General features: G+C 35.0%; 1 protein-coding gene across 6 annotated transcripts in view; it reads right to left on the reverse strand.

Annotated features, from left to right (window-relative positions):
- ARL5A (ADP ribosylation factor like GTPase 5A) overlaps positions 1–13,902 on the reverse strand; it is a 39,824-nt gene that overhangs the window by 9,079 nt on the left and 16,843 nt on the right. For 4 of the 6 annotated variants that reach the window (XR_008557379.1, XR_008557377.1, XR_008557378.1 and 1 more), the window contains exons 5-6: positions 10,384–10,535; positions 6,968–7,283 (exon numbers count right to left, since the gene is read on the reverse strand). Coding sequence is in view for 2 of the 6 variants with exons in the window: in XM_054722728.1 (XP_054578703.1) it covers positions 7,235–7,283; positions 10,384–10,535 (201 nt within the window). In the remaining 4 variants the exon portion in view is untranslated. Of the gene's footprint in view, positions 1–5,517; positions 7,284–10,383; positions 10,536–13,902 lie in introns of those variants that run through there. The other 2 variants (XM_054722728.1, XM_008138693.3) reach the window with 1 other exon arrangement.

The raw sequence follows: 13,902 nt of genomic DNA on the forward strand, positions 1-13,902 counted from the left end.
CCCAGTCAGGATACATGTCCAGGTTACCAGCTTGATCCCTGATTATGGTGGGTGTGAGAGGCAGCCAATCAATGTTTCTCTCTAACATTGATGTTTCTCTCTCTCGCTCGCTTTAAAAATAAGTAAGTTTTTTTAAAAAAAGGCAGAATTCAGTAAGAATTGAGATAAGAATTAAATAAAGCAGTATGCTATAATCACATAGGTAAGAAAAACTATCCATCGGGGAAACCCCCCAAAAATATTAATAACTCATTCATTCATTCGTCACAACATATACATTGAACACCTGTTACCAGGCACTGCACTCATCACTGAGGGATATAAACTAGTAAATACAACACTTATGGTCAAGTATGGTCACTAGGCCTCGGAGCTTACGTTCTAGTGAAAGGGAGAAAGACCAATATTCAAATAAGCATGTGCATGTGGGTGACTCCTCTCCCTCAACCTTTTTCCCTCACTTTTCTTCTGTTTACTATCAATCATTCTTATGGATGTTCACTTTAGTAATATACATTTTAAATAACTCGACTTTCCTTACATTTTAAGACAAATTAATCACATAGCCTGGCCACTGTATAGCAGGTTCATGTCTACTTCAAATTTCCAGAAGTAAAAGACAGAATGCTCTCTCTATTAATTGACTACATTCCATAAAAGGTTTTGCATTTGCATAATGCAACCGTCACACCTTTACAATAGCCCTGGCTGATCCCAGTCCGTTAACAGAACTACCATCACCAAGTATGCACACATTCAGAGAATAAATCAGAATAAAAACACTGACAACACAGACGTGTGAATAGTAATTATAATTAGCCCTTTCTAAAAGAAAAGATATACGTAATAGTATATAACAGAGTAACAATTTAACTCAAATCTTTTTTCTTTTTACTCAGTAAAGCATAGAGACAATACTGTGTTCCCAGGTTAACATGCAACTTTTAAAAAAAGTTAATGTACATATTAAACATGGAAATTCTCCAGTAAAATCTTATCATTTCCCCCCAAATATATCTTGGTATCATTCCTTTATTTCATTATGAACAAGGTCCTACTACTGGTCACCTGACCCAAAGCCTTACATTTCCGTAGCCAAACATTTCAGGAAGTTATGAATATGAGAATGTTGTTAGAAGTATAATGAAGTAACACACTTGCAAAGAACTGATTGTACTGCTTTAACCAATGGAGAGGTCCCTACTCCAATCCACCACTCCCTCTCATCCTGAGCGCAAACATAAATACCCCCAACCATCCAGGAAGTTGTCTTATCAAGAAGCCCTGAAGCATCATCTCCCTAGGTACCTAACACATCAGCACTGAAAAGACATGAAAGCACCCAAATGCTCTAAGAGCATCACTTTTTGCATCATTCCCGAGTGTAAAATCTTCCTAGGACACAGAGAAACACAAGTTCATAAAATAATAAAGAGACAAGACAAATTCTCTGCCTCTTCTTTCATACAAATTTTGAATCAAAACCTTTTGCCATATTAGAAGTTCAAATAAAACAAACCTAAACATTTTGAAAACGTTTTCTAGGTTGTTTGTTGTATTAAATGCGATTTCAATTATGTTGACATACATAGAGCTCACCTGGGGAGGGGAAATTATACAAAGAGACTAGCTGGAACAGATTTTCATGTAGGTTTCACCAGGAAAATACAATAAGGAAGATTAATATCTGTAAGAATTTGTCATATTTAAAATCAATATAATTAGTAAAATGTACGTTAAGCACAAATAAAAATTAGTATACATTTTTTCATCTCTATCAACCAAAAAGAGCCCTCACTAGACATAATTATACTGTCCTCCTCAATGTGTTATGTTGAACATTAACCCAGAAAGTATCTTTAAAAGTGCTCTGCAGGTATCACCTCACCTCAAGGATCACAATGTAAGAAAAGGCTATTTGAATCTAAAGAACTAGTTTCAAGCAAAAATTATTAGAGAAAGTCTGTATATCGCCGACGTTAGAAGTTTGGGGGAAGATAAGAGAGTATACATTTCAGTAATTTAAAATCATACGCACATTTCATTTTCCATGCAAGATGATTTAAAATATGAATACAATGTAATTGTAACTCACTGAAAATACAGTCAAGTCTTTGCCCCTAGACTTTACAGTCATACTCAATGGGAAAAAAAAAAAAAAAGAAATAGAAACAATGTATGAAAAACATAAAAGGGTGCTTCAAAAACTCTGATTTCTAAGTAGAATCTAAAGAGAAGGAGGACTTTGGTGTCCACACACAATATGGTTTAAGATCTAAATGATATGTATGACTCAAAACTGCTAACTACTGAATATGAGAATTAAGCGGCTACTCTTACACAAGCAACCAACTTTTACTAAGGTTTTACAACACACAATTTAATTTTCTGTGTGTTAAACTATTTTTAAAAACTGAAATAGAGTTCAGTTTTCTAGTCCCCACATTAACTAACATCAGGGTCACAAAATATTTGCATTAGGAAAGAGAAAAGTGGGTTCACTCATGTTTCCTTACACTGGTTTTTTGAAGGTTATGATTGGGTATTTTCAATTTCAAGGCTTTTTACTAAAATAAAGCACAAATTGAGAATCAGAAACTCTCAGGGCTGTGTTATCAGTAAGCCAAGCACACACACACAATTATTAGAGGACTTACAAATCAACAAGAATCACTTTTAGGCACTTGAGTACAGACTATGGGGATTTTCTACCAAAAAACTACCTATCAGGAAAGACCATAAAGATTGAAGCTTTAGTTTTTAGAATATACCGGGCTAGACAATTGATAAGAAATACTGCATAATTAACCCATCTGTATCCTGGCACAATTTCTTTACAATTACACACACAATTTTAGGGTTTAATAGAAGCAGTTACTTTTTAGAATCCAAAGTTTTAAAATGGTCTTTCTTTACTACACCACCAGGATCTTAAAATTATCACACATCCTTTGAGGGAGGATGATACTGAAGTTTTATTTTTATATAAGTAGAACCTGAAAAAAGTGTTTTCTTTATTATGTCTATATCTACACAAAGTCAGCACACAACAGTTGATGATTTTTATATGTTTTCAAGCCCATTTCAACAGGTTTATTTTGTAAAGATAAACTTCTCATTACTAATTCCTTTAGACAACTAATGTTTATATTTTTTAAGTAAACACGAGGAAAAAAAACGGAATGTGGTCTGTGGTTTTATGGATGTAAAGATGTCTTCAGGTTAAACACCATACATAAATTTGGCTTGACATATTTCCCCAACTGAAACTATTTGTACTGGTACTCTCCAAAATGTAACCCATTTTTGGTAATGGGAAGATAATACTCATATCATGTAATCCTTTCCCTATCTAACTTTTTAGGTCAAGGAGCTGGCAGAGTCTAGTTCTCTTATCTTTCTGAATCTACTTTTCAGCATGTGAAGCTAAAATTAAGAAGCATTAAATACAGTATAATTTTAAAAACTTTACTATGGCATTTGTATGCTGTATACACAGCAAGCCAGTCTTGCTCTGACAATACTCTCTAACGAGCAAAGACCAATCTATGAATCAAGCCAGTGATGAGAGGATAACAAAGAACTAGAGAACCTACTTAGACACTAGTGGTTTGGGGAACAATGGATACAGGAAAGTTTAGAATACCTCCAGGACAGATAACATATCTTCATTGATGGTGAATCGATATATAGGAGAGAGCAAGGGATGGCTGGGTTGTGGGAAAGCTGATCCCGAAGCAAGAAGTTCCAGATTATATTTAGACAGTGGGAGGGATCAAAGTTAAGTCATGCAAAGAAACCTTGTCTCTACCCAGCCGTGAAAGATGGATCGATGCCAAAATACAACTGGGCAACTGAGAGACAATGACCCCAAAGCCCACAGATAATCTGGGGTGTGCTGCTGTCCCCTATATACAAAGCAGAATGCACTACAGATATATCCCCAAAAATGCCTGCAGAGAAAACTAGAAAACTGTCTACAGTTTTCTATTTACACTAATATAAACAGATTTCGAGGTTGTCTGTACTGTATGTGGTTGCTGTAGTACAGCAATAAATGTAAAGTGCCTGTAACAGAGGGTATAACAGAATCCCACTTCTAGGCATCTTAATACTATATATACACTCAGAGAAAAAAAATGAAAAGAATACCTCATGGACTTCCTGACTCTCCTCGAGCACCCTGCTATTCTCTGTGATATCGCTGTAATGACCTACAAGGCACTTTTTAAAGACCAGAAACTCTTCTATTGCATGCCACACTTCTAAAAATCACTTTACCTGCATTAAAAATGCCAGTCAACAGTGCTAAAGCTGACTGGCATTTTTTATTCTTAAGGCAAAATGTCATATTCCCTACCAACTTCCCCCTGGTCCCCAAATTACCTGCCTTCATTGTATTCTTTGCCCATTGTGAGAGCCAAAGAAGGTAGAAGTGAAAATTTCAAACAACTCAATGTACTGTGTAATATATATCTTATAAATGCCAGTATGGCAAAATTTAACTTATTTAAATGCTTATACCATATGGCTACTTTACCAAGATATCAAGAGAAGTCATATGACTTTCAAAATTAGTAGCAAACATGGGATATTTAAATCCAGCCACATGTACTGAGGTATGAAGCTTTGTTCTTTTCAAAGTTGAGCACAAAATGTTTGTTTACATCCAAGAGTAGCGTATTAAAACCAAAAGCACTGCCCTTTGCTTAAGTCCACTTAAACTACATATAAACTGCCAATATGCTCTCCATCTTATTTAGAATTAATACTATTAAAATGATTTTGATGCATTTTCATACATGAATTTTAATTTTGGTTTTATGCACAAGTATATAGGTAACACATTTCCAACGCTTAGCCTAAAATAGTATAACAAAAAATCATGTTTTGCAAATGTGGTATAAGATTTCATGCATTCTCATGATGCCATGTCAATAATCTATTACACTAAACCAATTGCAACAATGTAGTGTATGCTTCAAGCATCCCATTAGGATAAATTTTAGCCAACCCCTTGATGACAAGGGAATGTGCTGGTATATTGTTGAACTGATGTGGCAGCAATCCAAGAGACTGAACTGTGGTTATTCAAATTAAAAAATTAAAAGGATAGCCCTAGCTCAGTGGATGGAGTGTTGGCCTGCAGACTGAAGGGTCCCGGGTTCGGTTGTGGTAAAGGGCAGGTACTTGGTTGCAGGTTCCTCCCCAGCCCGGTACCTGGTCAGGGCCCAGGCAGGAGGCAACCGATCGATGTGTTTTTCTCACATTGATGTTTCTCTCTGTCTTTCCCTCTCCTATTCTCCCTAAAAATCAATGGAGAAATATCCTCAGGGGAGAATTAACAAAAAATAAAAAGGATAAAAGGTGTGGATTTGCTGGGCTACTGTACTGAATATTTTTCTCTGATGAAACTGCAATACCTACTATATATATTTGGGTTTTAAGGGAGTTTTTAATATATAACAAGTAATTCCTTATAGTTATTTGAAAAAAGTATGAGAACATATGAACAAATAAAGCTTAGTAATTTAGAATTTACTTTTGTAAAAGTTGACAAATAAAATATTATACTTGCATTTTGAACATTATAATATAAATATAAAACACAAAACATCCAACATTAAACACCGACCATCTCCTATGCCCAATGTGGACTTAGATAGTGAGCATTTTAATTTTGTAGAAAGGAATTTTCAAAGTTTTGTCAATGCTTACAGTATATACTATTATCCCTCATCAAAATCTTCACAAAATCTAAAAGGCTGGTATTAAAAGGAATTATTTTTTTCTTGAATATTCTAAAACATGCCAGCTTGGATTATTGTTCAGATTTTCAGGGACTGAGTACTCAAGAATATATCTGAACACATTTAGTTAGATAAGTGTTTACAGTTACAACAGAAATACCTGTGACTTTTCAGATATTGAAAGAAAAAAAAAGCCTACACGAACATAGAAGGTGTTTTGGGGCAAGCTATTTCTTAGAAAAAATAATGCATTATGTTGATCAATTTTTAAACCAAATTCTTAAAAGCACTAAAAAAATTTGTATTTTTTACTTGCCAAACAATACATTCACATGTTATAAGAAGAAAAAAGAAAATATAGAAATAAAAAATCTAAAACTATTTCAAAAGTTAAGAATTAAAAATGTTCAAATTAATAAATTATCTTTGTTGCTTGGAAAATATGCTTTACTTTTCATTTCAAATTCACTTTAAATGCTTGACATATAATTTAATACTTAAGAATCTAGCTAAATTATTTGATAATATTTATACGGTGACACTTCTCTGGAAAGATTTCACACAGCAGTTTTCCATTAATGCTGAAAAATCAGTTGGTAATTTTAATCACAGTTAATAATTGATTAATGGATTAACAATTTACTCAGTAATTTAGATGGCATACGGTCTCATAAAGGGAACAATCAGATAACGGCTCAATGTGCAATTGTGCCCATTAGCAATTCTAAGAACTTGACAGATACTCCACTCATTGGATTACATGCTTGTATGTATGTGATTTGAACAACAAAACATAGGTAACCAATGTCAAACTTTTTTTCTTTCTTTTTTTTTAAAGAGCAGCTCAATGATTTTGGGGTTGATTAGTGCAATGCAGACAGCATAGGGGAAAAGTACAAATTGGCACTTAAACCAATGCCAGTATTCATTTCATTATTGTTATAATTAAGAATATTATTAATTTTTGTTATTCACTTTTCTTTAGAACATAAATCAAAGCCATTAACTTGAGGTTGAGGTATATACACAATACATACACAAATGCAAAATACTTTTCGTAAGTAACATTACATTTTAAAATACCAGAAACTGAATATCTGTGCTGATTTATATTTTGACTTAATGGAACAAAAAGAGAACATTCAACAAAAGAGGGTTATACTGATAATAAAGCTCTTAAAGTTTAAAAAAATGTCTTCCTCTCCTTTTGTACTTACCACAGGCTACACAATGACTTGAGAGGATTCATTATGAGAAAATGTCAATCACAGCTTTAAGACCTGGCTTTGGAAGAAACTAATGAGAAAGCAATTGGAAGGTGAGGCTTCATCTTCATTTTCAAATAAGTGGTCTTAATTTTTCTTCTTATAGAAAAAGTTTAAATCAGTTTACTATAAATATATCTGAACCATTAATTTTTGGAGCTTTCAGGTAAAGTCCAGCACTTCGTTTATATAAAGTCTATGAGAAGAAGTCAGTAGAGATCATCTAAGCTTAAGTCGTGACATCATCCATTCCAGTCCTTGGCATAATCTATACAGAAAATAAAATCATTTGATCAAATTCTCAACTGAAAAGCTATAAACAGCAAACTAAAACAAGGTATCATTTTTTCATTTACCTAAACAGCAAAGGTTAAAAAATCAATACTGTTCCATGTCGGTGCTGTTGTGGTGAAGCCATACTCTCAAGACACAGTACATCCGTGTTTTCTCATTTGTTTTGTTTCTAGTGCCTAGAACACTGCCTTACATATAAAAGCTCAGTGATTATATAAATGCCCATGGAAAGTAATTTAGCTATACATATTCAAGAGTATTTAAAATATCAATACCCTCTCTATCCTCTTTTCTACTTCAAGAAATACATCCTTGTACATAAAGACAGATTTATGTATAAGACTGTTTATCAAAACATTTTTAATAGGAAAAAGAATTTAAATGTCTAGAAATAGAGAAAAATTTAACAAATTATGGACCATTCATGATGAAATATTAAAAACTTCCTTTCAAAACTACTTTACAATATGATAAAATGCTCATTATTTAAATGAAGTAAAATTGCAGGATATTAAATATATAGTAGAGTTGGTAAAACAGAGTACATACATAATATGTCTGCTACATCTATATATTTACATTTTTTGAAGGAAGTAAAATCTCTTACCGCTAACACTAGTTATCACTGAATAAAGGGTAACTGAGCATAATCCAAAATACTATAAAGACATGTTCATTGTGGTAAAGAAAGTATTTAGCAAGAGAAAAATGATTGTACATATGTTACAACAAAATGAACTGTTATGAAGCATTAACCACTGTCTGTCAGGAGCTTTTACAGATATGAGAAACTGAAAAATGAGAGTTTTGGGTAAGTATGACTATAACAATATATAAGAAGATAGAAATAGAAAAAAAAGGCAATGAGATAAATAAATGATTGCTTCAGTGTTGGCCCAGACTGTGCTAAGCACTTAATATTCATTATCTTAATACTAGAGGCCCGGTGCATGAAATTCGTGCACGGGGGGGGGGGGGGGGGCGGGGGCGGTGTCCCCCTCAGTCCGGCCTGCACCTTCTCCAATTTGGGACCTCTTGGGGGATGTCCAACTGATGGTTTAGGCCAGATTACTGAACAATCCCGGATCGCTGGCTCCTAACCACTCGCCTGCCTGCCTGCCTGATTGCCCCTAACCACTCTGCCTGCCGGCCTGATTGCCCCAAACTACCTCTTCCTGCCAGCCTGACCGCCCCTAACTGCTCTCCCCTGCCAGCCTGATCACCCCTAACCGCCTCTGCCCCCACCACTGTGGCTTTGTCCGGAAAGACGACCGGAAGACGTCTGGTCTATGTGGTCTAATTAGCATATTACCCTTTTATTAGTATAGATTTCTTTACAACAGTGAGATCAGAACCCTTCCCATATTAGAGGAAAGCTGGGCTTGGAGAGGTTAGCAAATGGCAGAGATATGAGTCAGGTCCGACCAACACTAAAACCAAGAATTCAGACCAAAGTGGCCAGACCACAATAGGGAAGCATCTCCTCCAAAACCAAACACTTACACTTGCTGACTGCTGCAAATGGAGGCCCACATACACCAAGAATTGAAAAGATACCATCAGCTATCTATTACCTCTTTCAAAAATGAAACTGCCAGAGTTCATATCCATCCTAACTAATGATGTATTTTCTACATAATTTCTCAAAGTATATAAGCTAAGTATTATATAAATCCTAGACGATTTGTCTTTGTGGTCAAATTTAGTATTACATCAGTGCTTTTGCTTAAAGTCCTTTCATTGATAAAGTTATATCTACAGGTATCTCGACATGTATTTAACTATTTGACAGAAACATGTAACATTTTTACTTAAATGAATATGTGGAGAGTTGGTATTATCTATGAATTTTTCTTTAAATGAACAGATTTGCTTTTTTGAGGTTCTAATTAAGCTCTCCTAATGTCTGTAATTAGGTAACAGTGCCTTCTATTTCACTGAGTAAGATTCAACTTCATCTCCCATTTAATTATTTTTCTTTGTTTTTAAAAGGTACATACATAACAGATTCTAAAGAGAGTTCTTATTTTGGGGTTGAGGTTCTTCTTCTGGTATTAGGAAAGGGCAGAATCTTGGGGCATAAATAGATGAATTAGCTGAAGTGGGAGAAATTCCCTTCCTTTCAAAACCATGATGATAGTTAAAGCCACATAATGACTTATTGAAACGATCTGTGCCCCAAGCTTCTGCCCTTTCCTAAAACCTGAAGAACCACAACCCCAAATTTAAGACTCTAGAATCCTTCATCTCCAATTTAATTTTTTTCTCTGTTTTTAAATATATACAGATCTACCACATTTTAGAAAAACAACTACAACAAGAGTATTATTTTATTTGCTCAGGCTTTTAGCTTTTTATCCTATTTCTAACCTCCTCTATTCCATCTCTCCTAACAGCACTCTCCATCTTTCTGGCCATTGATGTTATATTTAACAATGCTGACAACCACTTCATTTTTGAAATCCTCTCATTTCTGGGTACTAGACTATGGCAAAATTCTACTATAGGCACCTACCCTCCTTTCCAGAACCAGGAACCTTCGTGCCATACTCTCTCCAATTCGAACACTTTTTTTTTTTTAATTGCAATAACTCCCTCTTGACAACAGTGGTGGCAAAAAGTGAGTACACCCAAACTAGTCTAGTTCAATTCCTTTATGCATAAAGTGTGAATTTAAAACAACTGGTCTACATGATTGTTAGGAATAAATGATACACTGTAAGGAACACTCAAGACATAGGACAGGCTTAGCAAGTGTTAGTTCCTTTCTTATAGCGAAAGTCCCACCACCCATAAGAACTGTTTTCCGACTTGTCCAGCTCCCCTTGACATTCTAATGTCTCTGAACTACTACAGCAACTGTAACTATGTGCACATATTAGTTCAGTATGTGTATGTGTATGCTGTGTTTTATTCTTTACAGAGCCAAGTTAAAAACTCTCACTGTAGACACTGACTATGTCTTACATCTCTTCCTTAGAACAATCTGTACGTGGTAACCTTAAAATTTGATTTTAGGAAGAAATTCATATTCCTAAACTAAAGACACGTTATCCATGGGGGAGACTTCTTACCCCTCGCCAGTAAGAGCACAGCATGCCTGGATATGCCACTGGTGATCTTTAATAGAAGTCAGTTTCAAAAACTGGGAGATTTCTGCCACAGTCATGCATTCTTTAACATCTTGTTTATTAGCAAAAATCAGCAATCCAGCTTTCCTTAGATCCTATAAAAGCAAATAAAATGATAAGGACCAATGCATTTTTTCAGAGATTTTCTAACTTAATGAATAGAATATTTTTTGGTAATCTTTGTAACCTAGAATTTCTCAACTACTTGACATAAAAGCATTTCATAGCTCTTATACTGATGGAAGGTAAACTTCAAACTGAACACATTTTAAATAAATCTATCTATACTTGTATGTATTTACATATTTCTTATAGTCCTAGATTACATTTATGGTCCTAAGTGCTATATTTACCAAGCAGCCATGTCTTCAAATATATAATTACCCATTTCCCCCAACCTGAAACTAGGCTTCTATGGCTACTAAGAATTACTTTTTAGCATGGCACTCAAGAGCTGCAACCTAGTACCTCCTAGGTACATAGGAAATAAACTAATTCACTATATATAATGTATGCCTTGGACTGTAGGGTTGGGGAACGTCTGGCCCATCAGTCCTATAAGGCCCACAAAATCATTTGGTCTGGCCCTGCCAAGGCATTAAGGAGGGGTGAGTTATTTAAATGTTTGACCAAATACAGCAGGCTTTAAAAAATATATATGTATATATCTTTTTATTGATTTTTAGAGAGAGAGGAAGGGGGAGAGAAGAGAATACTGATGTGAGAGCAATTGGCCACCTCTGGGGATCAAGCCTGCAACCCAGGCATGTGCCCTGACTGGGAATGAACTGGCCACCTTTCTGTGCATGGGATGACACCCAACCACCCAAGCCACACTGGAGCAGGCTAATTTTTAAGTTGATAATTTTGTAGGGACTGCAAATAATGTTATAAATATCCTAATGGCCCTTGAAAGAAAAAAGGTTCCTCACACCTGCCTTAGAGACTTAGGGCTTAATTCTCAGTTGAATGGTGCTATCCTAAACCAACCCTATCATTTTCTGAGACCTAACTCCTCTATCTTTGTCCATGATGATTTCTTAGATTTGAATATTTGATATGGCCATCTTGGATTGGCGTTCAACTTATCAACTAAGTTCTACCACTTCAATTCTTCGACTCTGAGGCAAGGTTTTTAACCTTTCTGAATTTGTTCCTCGTTACCAACATTTATTGAGTATCTAACTTGAGCAAGCCACCCATCATACTGTTCCATTTCTGGTATTAGGAAAGGGCAGAAGCTTGGGGCATAAATAGATGAATTAGCTGAAGTGGGAGAAATTCCCTTCCTTTCAAAACCACGATGATAGTTAAAGCCACATAATGACTTTTTCTAAATAAAAACTCTTCAATCCTCACAAGATTGCTATAAGATAGGCTTCACTAGTCCCATTTTACAGATGAGGACTGATGTAAGTAACTCAGACAAGGTCATATAGCTACTCAATAATAGGACCTAGTTTGAGCCGAGATCTTCCTATTATAGCTATAGCCCCTCATCTGTAAAATGCTGAAACTACTACCTAACTCTTAGGGATGTGGTTTTAATAAATGAATTACATTTAAATGACTCAATTCAATACCTGGCTTTTGGTGAAAGTTCAACAAATGTTTAGTTCATTTATTGCCCCCAAAATAATAATTACCTTACCCTTGTGCATGCCCCAAAGTGATGTGAATATGCTTTATTCACAACACAGACCGAGGTTCTTGGCCTCCTTTGACTCTACTCCACTCTTCCCTCTTGCAACCATTTTTACAGTCTGGGACTTCCCTGGTAATCTACTGAAGATTATAATAGACCTTTTCTTCATGAAAATGCACATTAGTATATATGCAAAAAAAATTACATGTATAATTTTAAAGTGTTAATAGATACTCTAAAGTCCATCATAGATCATGGACTAAGAACCAATGATGGATACACTCTGTGGATTAAACTCTCATAACACTCTTCCTATATATATGAAGAGATACTGTGGTTTGGGTGCTATGCTTGCAAGTTTTCTCAACTGTGTTGAGTGCCATCTTTCTTCTTAGGGATTTTAGTGGGATATTTTGTTTTCAATCATGTGTACATGTGCTTGAAGCAGGAAAGTCTTCAATGGGTACAAACTGACATTGTTCCACAATATTTTACTCTTGTTAAAATAGTTTCATTGACTTCCTTGATTCTTTCGGATGTAAATAAAAAATGTAAGGGGTAAGAGGACTTAGGCCAGTGATGGGCAACCTTTTGAGCTTGGTGTGTCAAACTTCGCCAAAAAACTGAGCATAACTCGGGTAGTGTGTCACTTTGAGGAAAAAACTAACTCCAAGACTTAGTCACAAATGTTTCATCCTCAGGAGCAGCAAATGTTTCATCCTCGGCATGCGGCCGCGTGTCATCAGAAATGACTACACATGTCAGTGCTGACACGCGTGTCATAGGTTCGCCATCACTGACTTAGGCAAAAGGTTTTATATAACGGAGACTGACTTTAGTTACAGTGCCCTCTGCAGGATGGCAGCTATAGGAACACAGTTAATGAGTTACCTGAAGAGCATGGTCAGAAAAGGATACTAGAATGTTAACTTTTAAGATTTCCCATTCAATTTGTTTCATCTATAGTTCAGTTTATCTGTTTACATAATAAAAGGCAAAAATATGAATGGATGAACTATATATATTCATTATCGAGGATACAGATATTTTTTTCTCTTATCTTAAATGGAAATGGAACAGCATCAATAGTTGATATGTGGCTGAATCACTGAGTAGATGGACTTTCCATGGATTTAATTCCTATCTTCCTATCTTCCAGGTTTCAATATCTCTTGCTAGTGTCTGTTGAAACCTTTTATATAGGTCAGGATTGGTAATGCTGACACATTCTAAGAACAAAATTTTGACAACAGAAATAACTTGGCACAATTTAGGAAACATAAATTTATACTATCTTATTTATAAGTAATCTATATTCTTCACTTCTAGTGATTAAATTATTTGGAGAAGCCCCTGGACTACAACTTGAAAAGGATAAGAAATAAAGCCTTTTATTGAAAAGTCTCAAAAACACACTGAAAAAACCCATATTGAATATAATTTTTCTACATCTCATAGGCTCAAATTTTTTTATTTGGGGTTCTTGATTAAAAAAACAGCAGCTATATTACCTATTTTTAAATACTTAGGAAGAAAGCAAAAAAAACAGTCCTTTACTTTTTATTATTCAGCACCAATTATGCCTTATGATAACAGTAAAAAAAAGAGTTATATAGGATTAAGGCTGTTCATCAACTTGACTTAACAAGAGGTCAAAGTGCAAGGTGAACAGCTGTGATCTTTTATTCATCAGCCATCTTAAGCACTTTAAAAAACTTTCTGCTACATATTACAGATTTCTGGTCTTAAGAGTCTAAATACTGATTTCAGTTTAGTCAAGAAGATGAGTAATAGCACATGCAAGATATATTTACTCA

The sequence above is a fragment of the Eptesicus fuscus genome, chromosome 11 (assembly GCF_027574615.1).
Source record: "Eptesicus fuscus isolate TK198812 chromosome 11, DD_ASM_mEF_20220401, whole genome shotgun sequence".
NCBI lineage: Eukaryota > Metazoa > Chordata > Mammalia > Chiroptera > Vespertilionidae > Eptesicus > Eptesicus fuscus.